This window comes from Apteryx rowi, unplaced genomic scaffold (assembly GCF_003343035.1).
Source record: "Apteryx rowi isolate R43461 unplaced genomic scaffold, aptRow1 scaffold_56, whole genome shotgun sequence".
NCBI classification, from domain to species: domain Eukaryota; kingdom Metazoa; phylum Chordata; class Aves; order Apterygiformes; family Apterygidae; genus Apteryx; species Apteryx rowi.
In genome coordinates, this window is record NW_020450827.1 from 475,556 (window position 1) to 488,033 (window position 12,478).

General features: G+C 70.9%; 1 protein-coding gene across 1 annotated transcript in view; it reads left to right on the forward strand.

The window, feature by feature from the left end:
• Positions 1-825: 825 nt before the first annotated feature.
• Positions 826-12,478, forward strand: part of BMP1 (bone morphogenetic protein 1) — a 14,173-nt gene continuing 2,520 nt past the window's right edge. Inside the window, exons 1-15 of the mRNA XM_026081678.1 lie at positions 826-1,039; positions 1,366-1,479; positions 1,569-1,730; positions 1,814-1,931; positions 3,082-3,260; positions 3,380-3,485; positions 3,752-3,876; positions 5,498-5,613; positions 5,851-5,953; positions 6,620-6,736; positions 6,862-7,007; positions 7,635-7,830; positions 7,987-8,112; positions 8,228-8,388; positions 8,535-8,715. Of these exons, the coding sequence (XP_025937463.1) occupies positions 826-1,039; positions 1,366-1,479; positions 1,569-1,730; positions 1,814-1,931; positions 3,082-3,260; positions 3,380-3,485; positions 3,752-3,876; positions 5,498-5,613; positions 5,851-5,953; positions 6,620-6,736; positions 6,862-7,007; positions 7,635-7,830; positions 7,987-8,112; positions 8,228-8,388; positions 8,535-8,715 (2,164 nt within the window). The remainder of the gene's footprint in view (positions 1,040-1,365; positions 1,480-1,568; positions 1,731-1,813; positions 1,932-3,081; positions 3,261-3,379; positions 3,486-3,751; positions 3,877-5,497; positions 5,614-5,850; positions 5,954-6,619; positions 6,737-6,861; positions 7,008-7,634; positions 7,831-7,986; positions 8,113-8,227; positions 8,389-8,534; positions 8,716-12,478) is intronic.

Consider the following 12,478-nt stretch of genomic DNA (forward strand, 5'->3'; position numbering starts at 1 on the left):
GGACTTGGCACCGCTTCCCCCCTTGCACGTTAGCTGATCTCGGCCAGCTCGGCCTCGCTGGGCGTTTCCGCCGGAGCCGCGGCCCCGCAGGCTCGCCACCGGCCAASTCCCGAAGCCGGGAGCCACGTCCTGCAGCTGGTGGCCACGCGCTGACTCACGGCGAGGCCACGGCGGCGGCAGTGGTGCGGAGGAGGGTTCCCAGGGAGCCGGGACGGGCAGGGACCAGGGGAGGAGGAAGAGGAGGAGGAAGGGCCTCGGCTGCAGAGGTAGCCGCTGAGGGACGCATCCTCCGGGCGTTCGCAGCCCCAGGAAAGCGCCCGTGATGAGCTTGGCTTGAACGAGCTCCGGGAGGGCTCGCGGCTCTCTCCCGGCACACGGACCGACCCTGGCTCCCGTCCCAGATCCACAGCTTGGGCCTCTAATCGTTATAACACAGCCGCCCCGAAAACCCCGCGGTGGGCAGGTTTTGCAGCTGGCCGCCTCGGCGGAGCGGTGCCGGAGGGGAGCGCCCCGTGCACAGCCCCAGCCCCCCGGACAGACGGACGGGCGGACGGACACTGTGCCGGGCACGGCCTCGGGGCCGGCTCTGCGCCGGTGGGCGCAGGGCGCAGTGGGAGGCACACGCCGTGCCAGCCGCGCAGCCGGCCCATCTGGCTTCGATTCCCGGTGGCGGATGAATCGGAGGTTATTCCAGCGTCCCCAGGCTGTCAGAGTTCACGCCGGGAGGTGTGTGTGTGGCAGGAGGAGGCAGGAAGGGACTCCCAAACGCAGCTTTGGGTTAAAACAATTTTGCAATACAAATAATAATAGAAACCCTAAAAAGACATGGACCTGGCTTTATGCGAACCAGATGTGAGCGCCGCGCTGGCTCCAGCTGCTGGGAGAGCTGACGCTCCGGCGGGCTGGGAAGTACGGGGGCAGCTCCAGCCAGCGCCACACTTGCTTTCCCTGGCCGCGCTCTGCTTGCCATTAACGGAAAGCGAGGCAGCGCCGAGGGAGGAAGAGGAAGGGCCTGCCTTCGTCTTCGGGGGCGTGTTGGGTCAGGACGGGCTTCTCCCCCCGGGCTGGGGAGAGGCTGAGCGCACGGGGAGGCAGCGAGGGCCCTGGTGCGGTCTCTGCCCAGGGGGGAGGCCAAGGGAGGGGTCCATCTGTCCGGGCTCCATCCCCCGTCCATCCGGCTTAGTGCTGCAGGGAGCCAGTGGGAAGCTCCGACGTTTGCTTGCAAAGCAACATCCCTTTGCAGCATCACCAGCCCGGCACATTGCCCCGTTGCCACGCTGGTCCCCAAAACCCCCGCGGGTTCAAAACCTGAGGTTTGCAACACCTCTTCCTCCTCCGTAACCCCGTCCTCCCGCGGCTCCCCAGCTGCCTTCCTGGGAGACATCGCCCTGGACGAGGAGGACCTGCGGCTCTTCCAGGTGGAGCGCATCGTGGACCTGACGCACCACACCATCCGGCGGCTGCCCACCGGCTCCCCAGGTACCGGCGGCCAGGCTGCCGCCCGCGGGGACCCCGCCAAGGGACCGCGGCCGCCGCCTCCCGCCCTCACCCCACTCTCCTCCACGCAGGGAGCAACGGCACCGGTGCCGCCGGCTCGCGGCCGGGGCGCCCGCAGAGGAGCCGCAGCCGGCACGGCCAGCGGGCGCGGAGCCGCCGAGCCGCCACATCCCGTCCCGAGCGCGTGTGGCCCGACGGCGTCATCCCCTACGTGATTAGCGGCAACTTCAGCGGTGAGCGCCGGGGCGGGCGGGCRGGTGCCGGCGTGCCTCGGTTTCCCCGTCCGCGGCTGACGGCCTCCCGCACCCCCTCGCAGGCAGCCAGCGAGCCATCTTCCGGCAGGCCATGCGGCACTGGGAGAAGCACACCTGCGTCACCTTCCTGGAGCGCAACGACGAGGACAGCTACATCGTCTTCACCTACCGGCCCTGCGGGTAAGCCGGGGGCGGCCGGGCTCCCGCGTGCACGCGCTCCTGCCCGGGGATGCCGGCGGGGCGCCGAGCCGTGCCGACAGCGGTCCCGGCATCAGCTCAGCAGCCGGCAGCTTTGCAGCGGGACGCGGGGTCGCAGCTCCTGCCCGTCCCGGCAGCGCAGACACAGCGGGGCTCCCGCGGACGGGGGCGAGCTGCCGCCGGGATGAGACCGGGATCCCGTCGCCGGAGGTAGAGCCAAAGCCGTCCCCTTACGAAAGACACTCAGCTGCAATTAAGCAGCATTGTGGCTTGTGGGAGCGCTAATTAGGGCCAATTAGAGCCCCGCTGATGTGCCTTGGCACCAAAATGCCCACGCAGCAGTTTGCTCTGCGCTAACGGACAGGGGGGGACGTTGGCCCAGATCCTCGTGGTGTCACGGGGCGTCGGGAAGCRAAGGACCGCGGGGAACCCGGCCTTGGCTCCGGCTGGGGAATCGCCTCCCCGCGGAGCAGGGCACGGGGTTCCCGGGCGGGAGAGGGCTGCGCGGAGCCGGGCGAGAGGCGCGCGGCCGTGTCGCTGAGCGGCGGCACCCGCTGCCGCAGCACGGGGCTGAGGGCCGCGGCTCTGCACCGGCGGAGGCTTGCGCGGATCATGCCAAAGGAAACAGGGGTTTGGAAGGGATCAACTTCTTCACGCTTTGGGGCCCGGACCAAGCCAAGCAGACAGCGGTCTGGAGGAGGCTTTCCCCGGGAACGGAGCAGCCCGGGCCGCCCGGCGGTGGGGTTCGCTGCTCGGCGCCCTCTGAGCCGGTGGCGTTGCGGCGGGGTCGGACCAGCCGCGGTGTCGGGCTGCGGTGCAAGGGCCCGGCCGCGGTGCGGGACCGGCACCGCCGGAGCTCGCCGGAGCCAAGCCGAGGCCAGCAGCAGCCGAGCCGTCCCGCTTTCCAGGCAGAGCCCCAGTTCGAGGCACGGCCTGATCTCCCAACGTGGGCAGGCGGGCTCAAGTTTCCAGAGAGCTGAGGCTGCAGGAATGCTTTCCAGATGCTCGGCTCCGAGCGGGAAGCGGGGAGGCCGCCGTGCACGGCCTGAGTCACGCCTGTGCCCGGGGAAGGGCCGGGAATTCCCCTGCGCCGGGGCGAAGCCGGTGCCACCCCGCTCTGCCCCCACCCCAGGTGCTGCTCCTACGTGGGCCGCAGAGGAGGGGGGCCCCAGGCCATCTCCATCGGCAAAAACTGCGACAAATTCGGCATCGTGGTGCACGAGCTGGGCCACGTCATCGGTTTCTGGCACGAGCACACGCGCCCCGACCGGGACGACCACGTCTCCATCATCCGGGAGAACATCCAGCCAGGTAGGGCGCCGGCCCCCGTCCCGCTTCCTCCGCCGCCCTCCCCGCGGAGGACGGGAGCGGCGGCGTGGCCGCTGCCCCGGGGAGCCTCACCGCGGCCCCGCGCCCGCCCGCCTCCGCAGGGCAGGAGTACAACTTCTTGAAGATGGAGCCGGAGGAGGTGGAGTCGCTGGGCGAGACGTACGATTTCGACAGCATCATGCACTACGCCAGGAACACCTTCTCCAGGTACGCATCCGAGGCGCCGCTCGCCCGCCTGCCCGCCCGCCCGCCGCCTTCCTCCCGGGAACGGAGCCGCATGCCGGGGCGGTGGAGAGGTGCCAGGGGGCCGGGGCGGGAGGACCGGTTTGGCCAGGTGGGTTGCCAGGAGGGAGGAGAAGCCCCGGGGCACTGGGCTCCCGCGCGCGGCTCTGCTGAAACCCGGTGTCTCCCGGCCCCGCACGGCGTTCCCGGCCCCGGCGCCTCCGCTCAGCCTCTCCCTGCTCTCCTCCCAGGGGCATTTTCCTCGACACCATCCTGCCCAAGTATGACGTGAACGGCGTCCGGCCGGCCATCGGCCAGCGGACGCGCCTGAGCAAAGGAGACATCGCCCAGGCCCGCAAGCTCTACCGCTGCCCGGGTGAGTGCCGCCCTCGCGCCGGCAGCGCTCCCTCTGCCTCGATGCCCCCTTTCCGGTGGGAAAGATTGCTCGCTGGCAGCTCCCTGCGAGAGGACACCCAGCAAGGACCGCCGCAGGCTGCCCCGCTCCCGGCGCTGCCCCTTTCCAGGGTGTTTCTGAGCTAAACGCGAGCCCTGGGCGAGCGGCGGGAGGGCGTTTCGGCTGCGGCATGGCTGGGCGTTGCGCAGAGCCGTGGGCAGCCAGCCCGGAGCAGATCCCGGGGGCGGGAGAGCGTGGCCCAGCCACGGCTTCCCACGGCGTTGTGAATGGGAAGAGCCTGGCGTCAGGGAGGGCTCGGGAGCGCGGCCGGGACGGAAGCTCTCATCCGCACCCCGGCTCGACTCGGCTCAGCGCCGGCCAGCCCGTCCTTTGGCATCGGCCCCCCGGCAGATGTTGGGATGAGGGCGAGGAGAAGCCGCTCGCGGACGAGCCGGGGAGCGTGCGAAACGCCTGGTCCCCGTTTGCCTCCTGAATCCTCGCCTGGCCGGTGGCTCCCGGCTGCTGTCYACCCCGGCGAGCTGTGAGGGCCCGTGAACCGCCGCCGCTCGGGTTTTCCACCAGCTGTGCAGGGATTTCAGCAGGAGCCTTGCAACGGAGCCACGGGGATAGGGCCGTCGGCTCAGCCCCGTTTCTCCCCCCGGCACCTCTCGCCACTGAGATCRGCGCAATGCACCAGCTCCGGGCACGCGGTCCGGGGCTTTGCCTGCAACATCTGCAAGGAKTTTGTCCCTACGTGCGCTCCCATTTAATTCCAGCTGCTAATTAGCCGCTTGGAAAAGGGAAGCCTTTGTCAGCGGCCCCGGCAGCCCGGCCCTTGCAGCGGGGAGCTCGCTTTCGCCGCCCCGAGGGCCGCAGGGGATCAGGGCTGCGAGCGCCTCGCTCCCGGCCGAGCAGGAAAAGAGATCAGTTAAAGAAGGGGGGGGAAAAAAAAAAGCAAAGCACCTCTGCAGCCCCGCTTTCCCTTTGTTTCCACTGTAAACCGAGGGGGGGAAAACCGGCACCGAGCCCAGGTTTTCCACCGTCTTTCTCCGTTCCACCTTTCATCTCGCGGCCCCCCGGCAGCCCCGCGCTGGCGAGGGAGGCGGGGGGCCGCCCGCCTTGGCYGCGGGACAGCGGCAGCCGCGCGCCGCTCGCCGCCGCCGCGGCAGCATCATGTGGCTTCCAGATGGCAGCGCTGGGCTCGCTCCAGGGACGGCCGAGCAAAGCCTGCCCGGAGCCGGCCGGGCTCACCGGCGCGGGGGGAACGGCAGAGCCGCGGGAGCGGGGACGGCGGCTGGGAGCGTCGCCAGCCRCCGGGGCGGGGGGGAGCGTGGGAGGTATTGCGAGGTTTGGGGCTTTTTCCAGGCTGCCCCGGGGTTGCTGGAGCCACGTGGCACCGGTGGGTTTTCACGGGAGCACTCCTCCAGAACGGCGATCCGGGTGGCCGGGGGGGAAGCATCTGACGGGAAAGCGGGAAGGTCTCGGGGTGCAAACCCGGGTCCTCCGTGCGGCGCCGGTGTCGGGCCGCTCCCGGGGGTCTCGGGCGGGAGCAGGACAGGGGTGGGCGCGAGGTTTGACGCCCTCCTGCCCCATCTCTCCCCAGCCTGTGGCGAGACGCTCCAGGACAGCCAGGGCAACTTTTCCTCCCCCGAGTTCCCCAACGGATACTCTGCCCACATGCACTGCGTCTGGAGGATCTCCGTCACCCCCGGAGAAAAGGTACCGCCCGCCGGCACCTCGCCCCGGCGCCCCGGCTCCTTCCGGCCTTTCTCTCCCTCTTCGCCCCCATCTTTCCCTTCTTCTCCCTCCCCGCTCCCAGCGTTCACCCCTCGGTGGGTGCCCCCATCCCTGGCAGGTCAAGGAGCGGATCCGGGTGCCGTCCGGACCGCTGGCACGGCAGGGGGGTCCGCCGCGGGCCGGGGCCGGCTAACCCCCCACTCTTGCCCACCCTCCTAGATCATCCTGAACTTCACCACCCTGGACCTCTACCGAAGCCGGCTGTGCTGGTACGATTACGTGGAGGTGAGAGACGGGTTCTGGAGAAAGGCCACGCTGCGAGGTAACCAACCGGGATCGCCTAGCCCGGCCGGCACGCCGTGCCGCGCCGAGGGCCGCCGGCACGCTGCGCCCCGACTCCCGGCCCTGCCCCTGCCTCCCTCCCCTCCGGCACGGCCCTTCCTGCGGCGGCGCTCCCGGCCGGAGGCACCGAAGCGGGGTGCACCGGGGCCCTCGGTACCCGCCCCGGAGCCCCTGCCCAGCTGCTCTGCAACGTGCCGCCAGCCCTCGGGGGAAAAATTGGCCTTAAAAAGGTCACGGCGGTGAATCAGGGGCGGCCGCCGACTCGCCCGGCTCCCTAGCCCGCACCGCCCCGACGGAAGCCAGCTGGGCTGATTCAGCCGGCCGGCGCGTATCCGGCTCCCCGGGGAGGGCCCTGCCAGTAACTCGGTCCCATCCCGGTGCCTGGTTCCCGTGCACTCGGACTGAGTGTTCCCGCAGTGCTGGCGCTGTGCTCGGGGCGCTCCCCCGCCGAGAAGCACCCGGTTTCCCTGAAACGGCCGGAAAAGTAGGAGGGGAGCGGGGGCAAGGAGCAGCGCTTCCCGGCGAGGAAGCTCCGCGGCCCGGTGGGGAGGCGCGGGGGGCCCGGCCGGCGGAGCCGTGCTCCGCGGGGCGTGCGGGCGAGGAGGGCAGCGGCCCCGCGGGCAGCCGAGCGCGCCTCGCTCCCCAGGCAGGTTCTGCGGGAACAAGCTCCCGGAGCCCATCGTCTCCACCGACAGCCGCCTCTGGGTCGAGTTTCGCAGCAGCAGCAACTGGGTGGGCAAAGGCTTCTTCGCCGTCTACGAAGGTACCGCGGGCAGGCGGGGGGGGGACCGCGGGTCGCCTGGGCGCTGGGGACGCCGCGGAGCGCCCGGCTCCTTCGGGCAGCCACGCGGCGCCGCTCAGGCTGCTCCGGCATCGCCTCCCGTCCAGCCATCTGCGGCGGGGAAGTGAAGAAGGACAACGGGCACATCCAGTCCCCCAACTACCCCGACGATTACCGGCCCAGCAAAGTGTGCGTCTGGAAGATCACCGTCTCCGAGGGCTTCCACGTGGGCCTGACCTTCCAGTCCTTCGAGGTGCGTGCGCCCGGGGCGGCCCCGCGGCGCGCTGGGCTCCTCCTCCCGCGCGCCTCTCGCCTCTTTCGCCATCGTCCCCTCTTGCACAACGGTGCAGCCGGAGCACGGTCCCGCGGGATGCCGGATGCCTCCAGGCTTTGTCAGCAAAGCCACGGAGATGCCCGGGGCGAGGAAACTGAGTCATGGGCTGGGGGCCGGCGGCTGCTCCCGGGCTAGCAGTGCCGGAGCGGGGGAGAGTTTGGAGCGCTCCCAGCTGGAGCTGGGCAGGCTGCAGCTCTGCTTTGGCAGGAAGCTCCCCGTCCCCTTCCCCGTCCCCATCCCTGTCCAGCCCCCCTGGGGTAAGAAAGTGAAAATTTCCTAAAAGTGAGAGTGCGGGATTTCGTGCCTGGCAGCGGCCGCCTTTGAACGGCCGCGGGCTGCTTCCGCCCAGCTGCGCCGCTCAGCCGCAGAGCCTGCCGCCGTGCCTCAGTTTCCCCCGTGGGACTGCGGCACCAAACGTAGCCCCTTCACGGGTCGCCGCGGGACTCCAGGGCTGGGACGGAGGAGCGGCTGTGCAGGGGAAGCAGGGAGGCCGTGGGACACGGCGCGGGGCTGCAGCACCCCGCTGACGCCCCGCCGCCCGCGCAGATCGAGCGCCACGACAGCTGCGCCTACGACTACCTGGAGATCCGGGACGGCAGCAGCGAGTCGAGCAGCCTCATCGGGCGCTACTGCGGCTACGACAAGCCGGACGACATCAAGAGCACCTCCAACAAGCTCTGGATGAAGTTCGTCTCCGACGGCTCCATCAACAAAGCCGGCTTCGCCGTCAACTTCTTCAAAGGTACGGGGCATCGTCCCTCGCGGGGGCGGCGGGGCGCCCCGGGGGGTTTTCTCCTCGCCCCGCTGCAGCGGGGTCCTGCAGCGAGGGATGCGGCGGCCGGCCCGGGGCTCCCGGTGCCGCGCTGAGCCGCGCCGCGCTCTCCCTGCCCGCTCCCAGAGGTGGACGAGTGCTCGCGGCCCAACAACGGCGGCTGCGAGCAGCGCTGCGTGAACACCTTGGGCAGCTACAAGTGCGCCTGCGACCCGGGCTACGAGCTGGCCTCCGACAAGCGCCGCTGCGAGGGTGAGTCCCGGAGCGGATGCTCCCGCGGGCGCCGGGCGCTGCCCTCCACAAAGGGGCCGGGTCCCGGGAAGGCTGCTGACGCCGCTCTGTGCCCCCCTCCACCCCCGGCCCGCAGCCGCCTGCGGAGGTTTCCTCACCAAGCTCAACGGCTCCATCACCAGCCCCGGGTGGCCCAAGGAGTACCCCCCCAACAAGAACTGCATCTGGCAGCTGGTGGCCCCCACGCAGTACCGCATCTCCCTGCAGTTCGACTTCTTCGAGACCGAGGGCAACGACGTGAGTGGCCCCGGGGGCTCCCCGCTCTCGGCCGAGGGGCCGGGGGCCGCGGCGAGGCGGCGAGGCGGCGGGTGGCTCGCGGGCGCCCCGGCAGGCACCGCGGCGGCCCCAGCCCTGCCCCGTCTCCCCGCGCCCTCGCCCCGCAGGTGTGCAAGTACGACTTCGTGGAGGTGCGCAGCGGGCTGACCGCCGACTCCAAGCTGCACGGCAAGTTCTGCGGCGCCGAGAAGCCCGACGTCATCACCTCGCAGTACAACAACATGCGCATCGAGTTCAAGTCCGACAACACCGTCTCCAAGAAGGGCTTCAAAGCCCATTTCTTCTCAGGTAGAGCCGCGCGGCCCGGCTGTCCCTGCCCGCATCCCCGACCCATCGCTAACGCCTGCCCGCGCCCGGGGGTGCAGTCCCCGGTCTGCAAGCGGCTGGACCAGCCCCAGGTTGCACAGAGGTGACAGCCTGGCTCCTGCTGCTTTTTGCCGCCTCTCCAGGCTTTTCCCCTTTCCGGGGGCAATTGGCTCCCACTTTGGATGCTGAGATGCTCCCATGAGGTTCCCAAACAGCCACCCCAGGGCTGTGGGAACCAGGAGTTCATTGCACGGGCAGCAGCCGGGTTCACAATGAGGAAAACCTCATTTTGCAGCAGGGCTGGCCAAGCGCTGGGGACAGGGACAGGCTCGGCCCCGGAGGAGCCAGAGGCGGCTCCGGGCATCAGCTCTCCCGCCCCCAAAACCCTGCCCCAGACCGGGCACTGCACTCGCCGCGAGGAGCACGAGGGCCTCCCCGTCCCCGCTGCCCCGTGCCGCCGCCGGGTCCCCGCCGTGCCTGCCCGCGGCGCGTTGCCTGCCTCGCTGCGCTGCTGGCTGCGCTGCACGACCCCGCTACGCTGCACGGGGGACGGCGGTCCRCGCCGCTTGCCCGCACGGCCGCTCCGCCTCCGCTCGCCGGGATGGGCCGCGTCCGGAGCGAGCACCATGCGCTCCTCTCCCCGGCTCTGGCCGCGGCGCAGGGGCTCTGGGGCGCTCGGCATCCCGGCCGGGGCCGGAGCAGGGCGGCCAAGCCCCGGGGGAGGCAGCACGAGGGCGCATCCAGCTGCAACGACGTCTCAGGTCTGCAGAGAGCAGTCGGTGCTCCCGAAAACCATTACCTGCTTATTCCTGTCTGTTCTGTGTTCCTCTCTCCTCTCCCGGGCCGCCCCGCCAGGAGATGGTGTCACCTTCTGCCTGGTCTTTGGGGAGGGAGGGACGGGGACACGAAGCAAAACTCACCGCGGGTGATGGCAAAGCTCGACGCGGGGCCAGCCCCACGCGGCGCCGGGCGGCTGCAGCCCGCGGCGTGCGCCTCTCCCGGCCGGGGCTGGCGCGAGACCCTCGTGCAAGAGAGGGTCTCTCCTCGGCACAGCCCCGACCCCCTGGACGTCAGCCCAGCTTCGAGCTATGAACAGCACCGCCTGCACAGGGCTGGATTGAACCGCACGCTCCAGAGCGCCCCGGATCGGGGCCCGGGAGGACGGAGCACCTTGCGTCTCCCGTGGGGGTTTTTTTTTCCCCCCATCGAGGCCTTTTTAAGGCAGCACGGACACTCGGCTGTGGCTGCGGAGGGCCACCAGAGCCAGCATCCCAACGAGCCCTCGGGGTCTCCTCCGGCCCCACGCACTGGCCGGCCGTTCCCCGACGCAGCCCCTGCAGCCGGCTGGCGCAGCAGAGACCCGAGGGCAGCCCGCTGCCGGGCCGGGGGTATAGTATCTTTGCTTTATTTTTTAATTAAAACCAAGGCAAGTAAAGTAGCCTGGCCTGGCCCAGCCATCAGGAGTCACCACCCTCCAGCAAAGAGAGACCTCGGGAAAGCCCGGCGGCTGAGCGGCAGCGGGACCACGGGGCGTCCGGGTGAGTCTCCTCTCTCGGTGCCCCGGGGCCAGCGCCGGCCCCTTCCCGCGAGCCCCGGTGCCGGAGGCCCCCGCCGCCGCGTCCCCGTGGCTGCTCGGGTCGCTCTCGGTGCCTCCCTCGCCTGTGCTCTCCTCCGTCTCCCGCCAGGATGCGCGGCGCTTCCCAGGCCCCCCTCGCCGGTCTCCGTGGGCACGTGGGACTCCCGGCCCGGGGATGCTCCCGAGGCCGCCAAACGCTCTCCTCTGCCTCTCTCCGCGCAGGTCTCCGGGCTTTCCCATCGGCAGCACCGCGCTGGAGGACTCGGCCGGAGCAGGGGCTCCCCGTCCCCCGGGGCGCCGGTCCTGGCTAGCGCTTCCCGGCCAGCCCTGGGCCGAGCATCTCCCGGGCGGCTCCTTTTTAGCCGCCGAGGGTCTCTGTGCCGCCGCCGGGCTCTCATCCCCCGCCGCCCCTTTCGCCCCGAGTGCTTCGGATTCAGACGGCGATCGGATCCCGGTGGCCTCTGGGCGCCGCGGGAAACCGCGCAGCCCCGCTGCTCGGGCGCTGATCCCGAAGCGAAGATGGGATCGCCCTCCTCCTCGGAGGCGCGAAGGAGAGCGGCACGAGGCAGCCGCAGACAGGGCGCCCGGCAGAGTAGCGGGAACCGGCTTGCTCCTTTGCAAGCCCGGAGGCGCTCAGCTAGCGCGTAAGGAAGCGTTCGCCCGGGAGCCTGCCACGGTGCCCGCACCCAGGTACGTTGCCCCGTTCTCCCCGTCGGGCCCCGGAGCGTTGCTTCCCGGCTGTACGTTTTGCGCGATGTGCCCGGCGGGCACCAGGTTGTCACCGCGGCCGCGCGGCGCCCCGGAGGCGGACGCGTTTCGGCGGGTTTTTAGGGAGGCAGCTAGGTCGCGGCGCGGCGGCGCGCCATGCGGACGTGGGTGCGGGAGCGCGCCGGGGGCCCCGTCCGTCACGCAGCGCCCACAGCAGCTCCCTAGTTTGTCCGCTGGGATAACTGTAAGCGCACGCCACGGTTCCGTCCGATAAACGAGCTGATAGAATAAAGGATTGCTAAAGACACCATGCCCGTGGGCTTCTTTCCTCTGCCAACTCTCTCGCTCTTGTCTCGCCCGCCCAGGCTCCCTCGGCCCTTCCCGCAGGGCAATGCCGCACACGCTCCCCCTTTGCTGGAGCCGCTCTCATCCCGCCCGGCCCGCGAGAAGCCCCTTCCCATCCCAAAACAGGCCTTTCCGCCTCGCGTCCTCAGTCAGACCTAGGAGACATCAGGTTACAGCCTCGGGTTAAGAAAGAGGCGCGTTAAGAGCAGGGGCTTGGGCACCGGCACGTCTCCCCCGGCGCCTCGGGCCAGGCTGGGGCAGGAGCCCGCTCCCGCCTCTCGCTGCCGGCTCCGGGACGGAGTCGCTCGCTGGTGCTCCCTCGGCATCGCCCCTTCCTTGCTCCTCGCCCTTTCCTTGCCGCTTGGCACCGCAGGGCGCTGGGCACGGGGGCAGCGAGCTTGGCAGGGAGAGGGGCCGGGGGCTGCTCCGGGCGCTGGCACGAGCTTCCCGCTGGCTTCACTGCCCCGGCCAGGACGGAGAGGAGGCGCAAAGCGCTCCCGGCGGGCGGGCGAGGACGGGCAGTGGGTCCCGGAGCCTGGCGAGACAGCCGGAGCAGGCGTCCCTGCGGCAGCCCTTCCCCGCTCCCTGCCCGGCCGGGGCCTCGGAGCGTCGCGCCCGTCCCGGAGCGGAGGCTCCCGGGCGCACCCCAGCCCGCGTCCCTATGCGCTCCCGCACCAGGAGAGGATGGTGCGTGGCCCTGGCACGGCGGTAGAGACCTCAGGCAGGTTGTGGCACCTCGGAGGTAAGTAAGGGCGACCCAGGCGGCCTCCTTGCTCGAGGCGAGCCCAGAGCCCGCTCCAACGGCCTCCCCTCGCCGCCTCCGACCCGGCTGCCCCCGACGCCCTGCAGCATCAGTCCCCCAGCGGTTCGCCCACCGCAGGCTGCAGCCGGGCTGGGCAAAGCCAGCCGCAGCCCGCTCGCACCGCCGGCAGGGCAGCTGCGAGCCGCCGGCACGGCTTGAACCTCCCCGAGCTGCCTGCGCCTTCCTCCTCCTCCTCCTCCTCCTCCTCCTCCTCTCCGCAGAGCTGTGCCGCAGGGGCTCGCGGCAGCTCCCCAGCGCTGCGCCTCTGCCACGCTCGGCGGCGGCGCGCCGGCCCTCGCCTGCCTGCTCCCCCG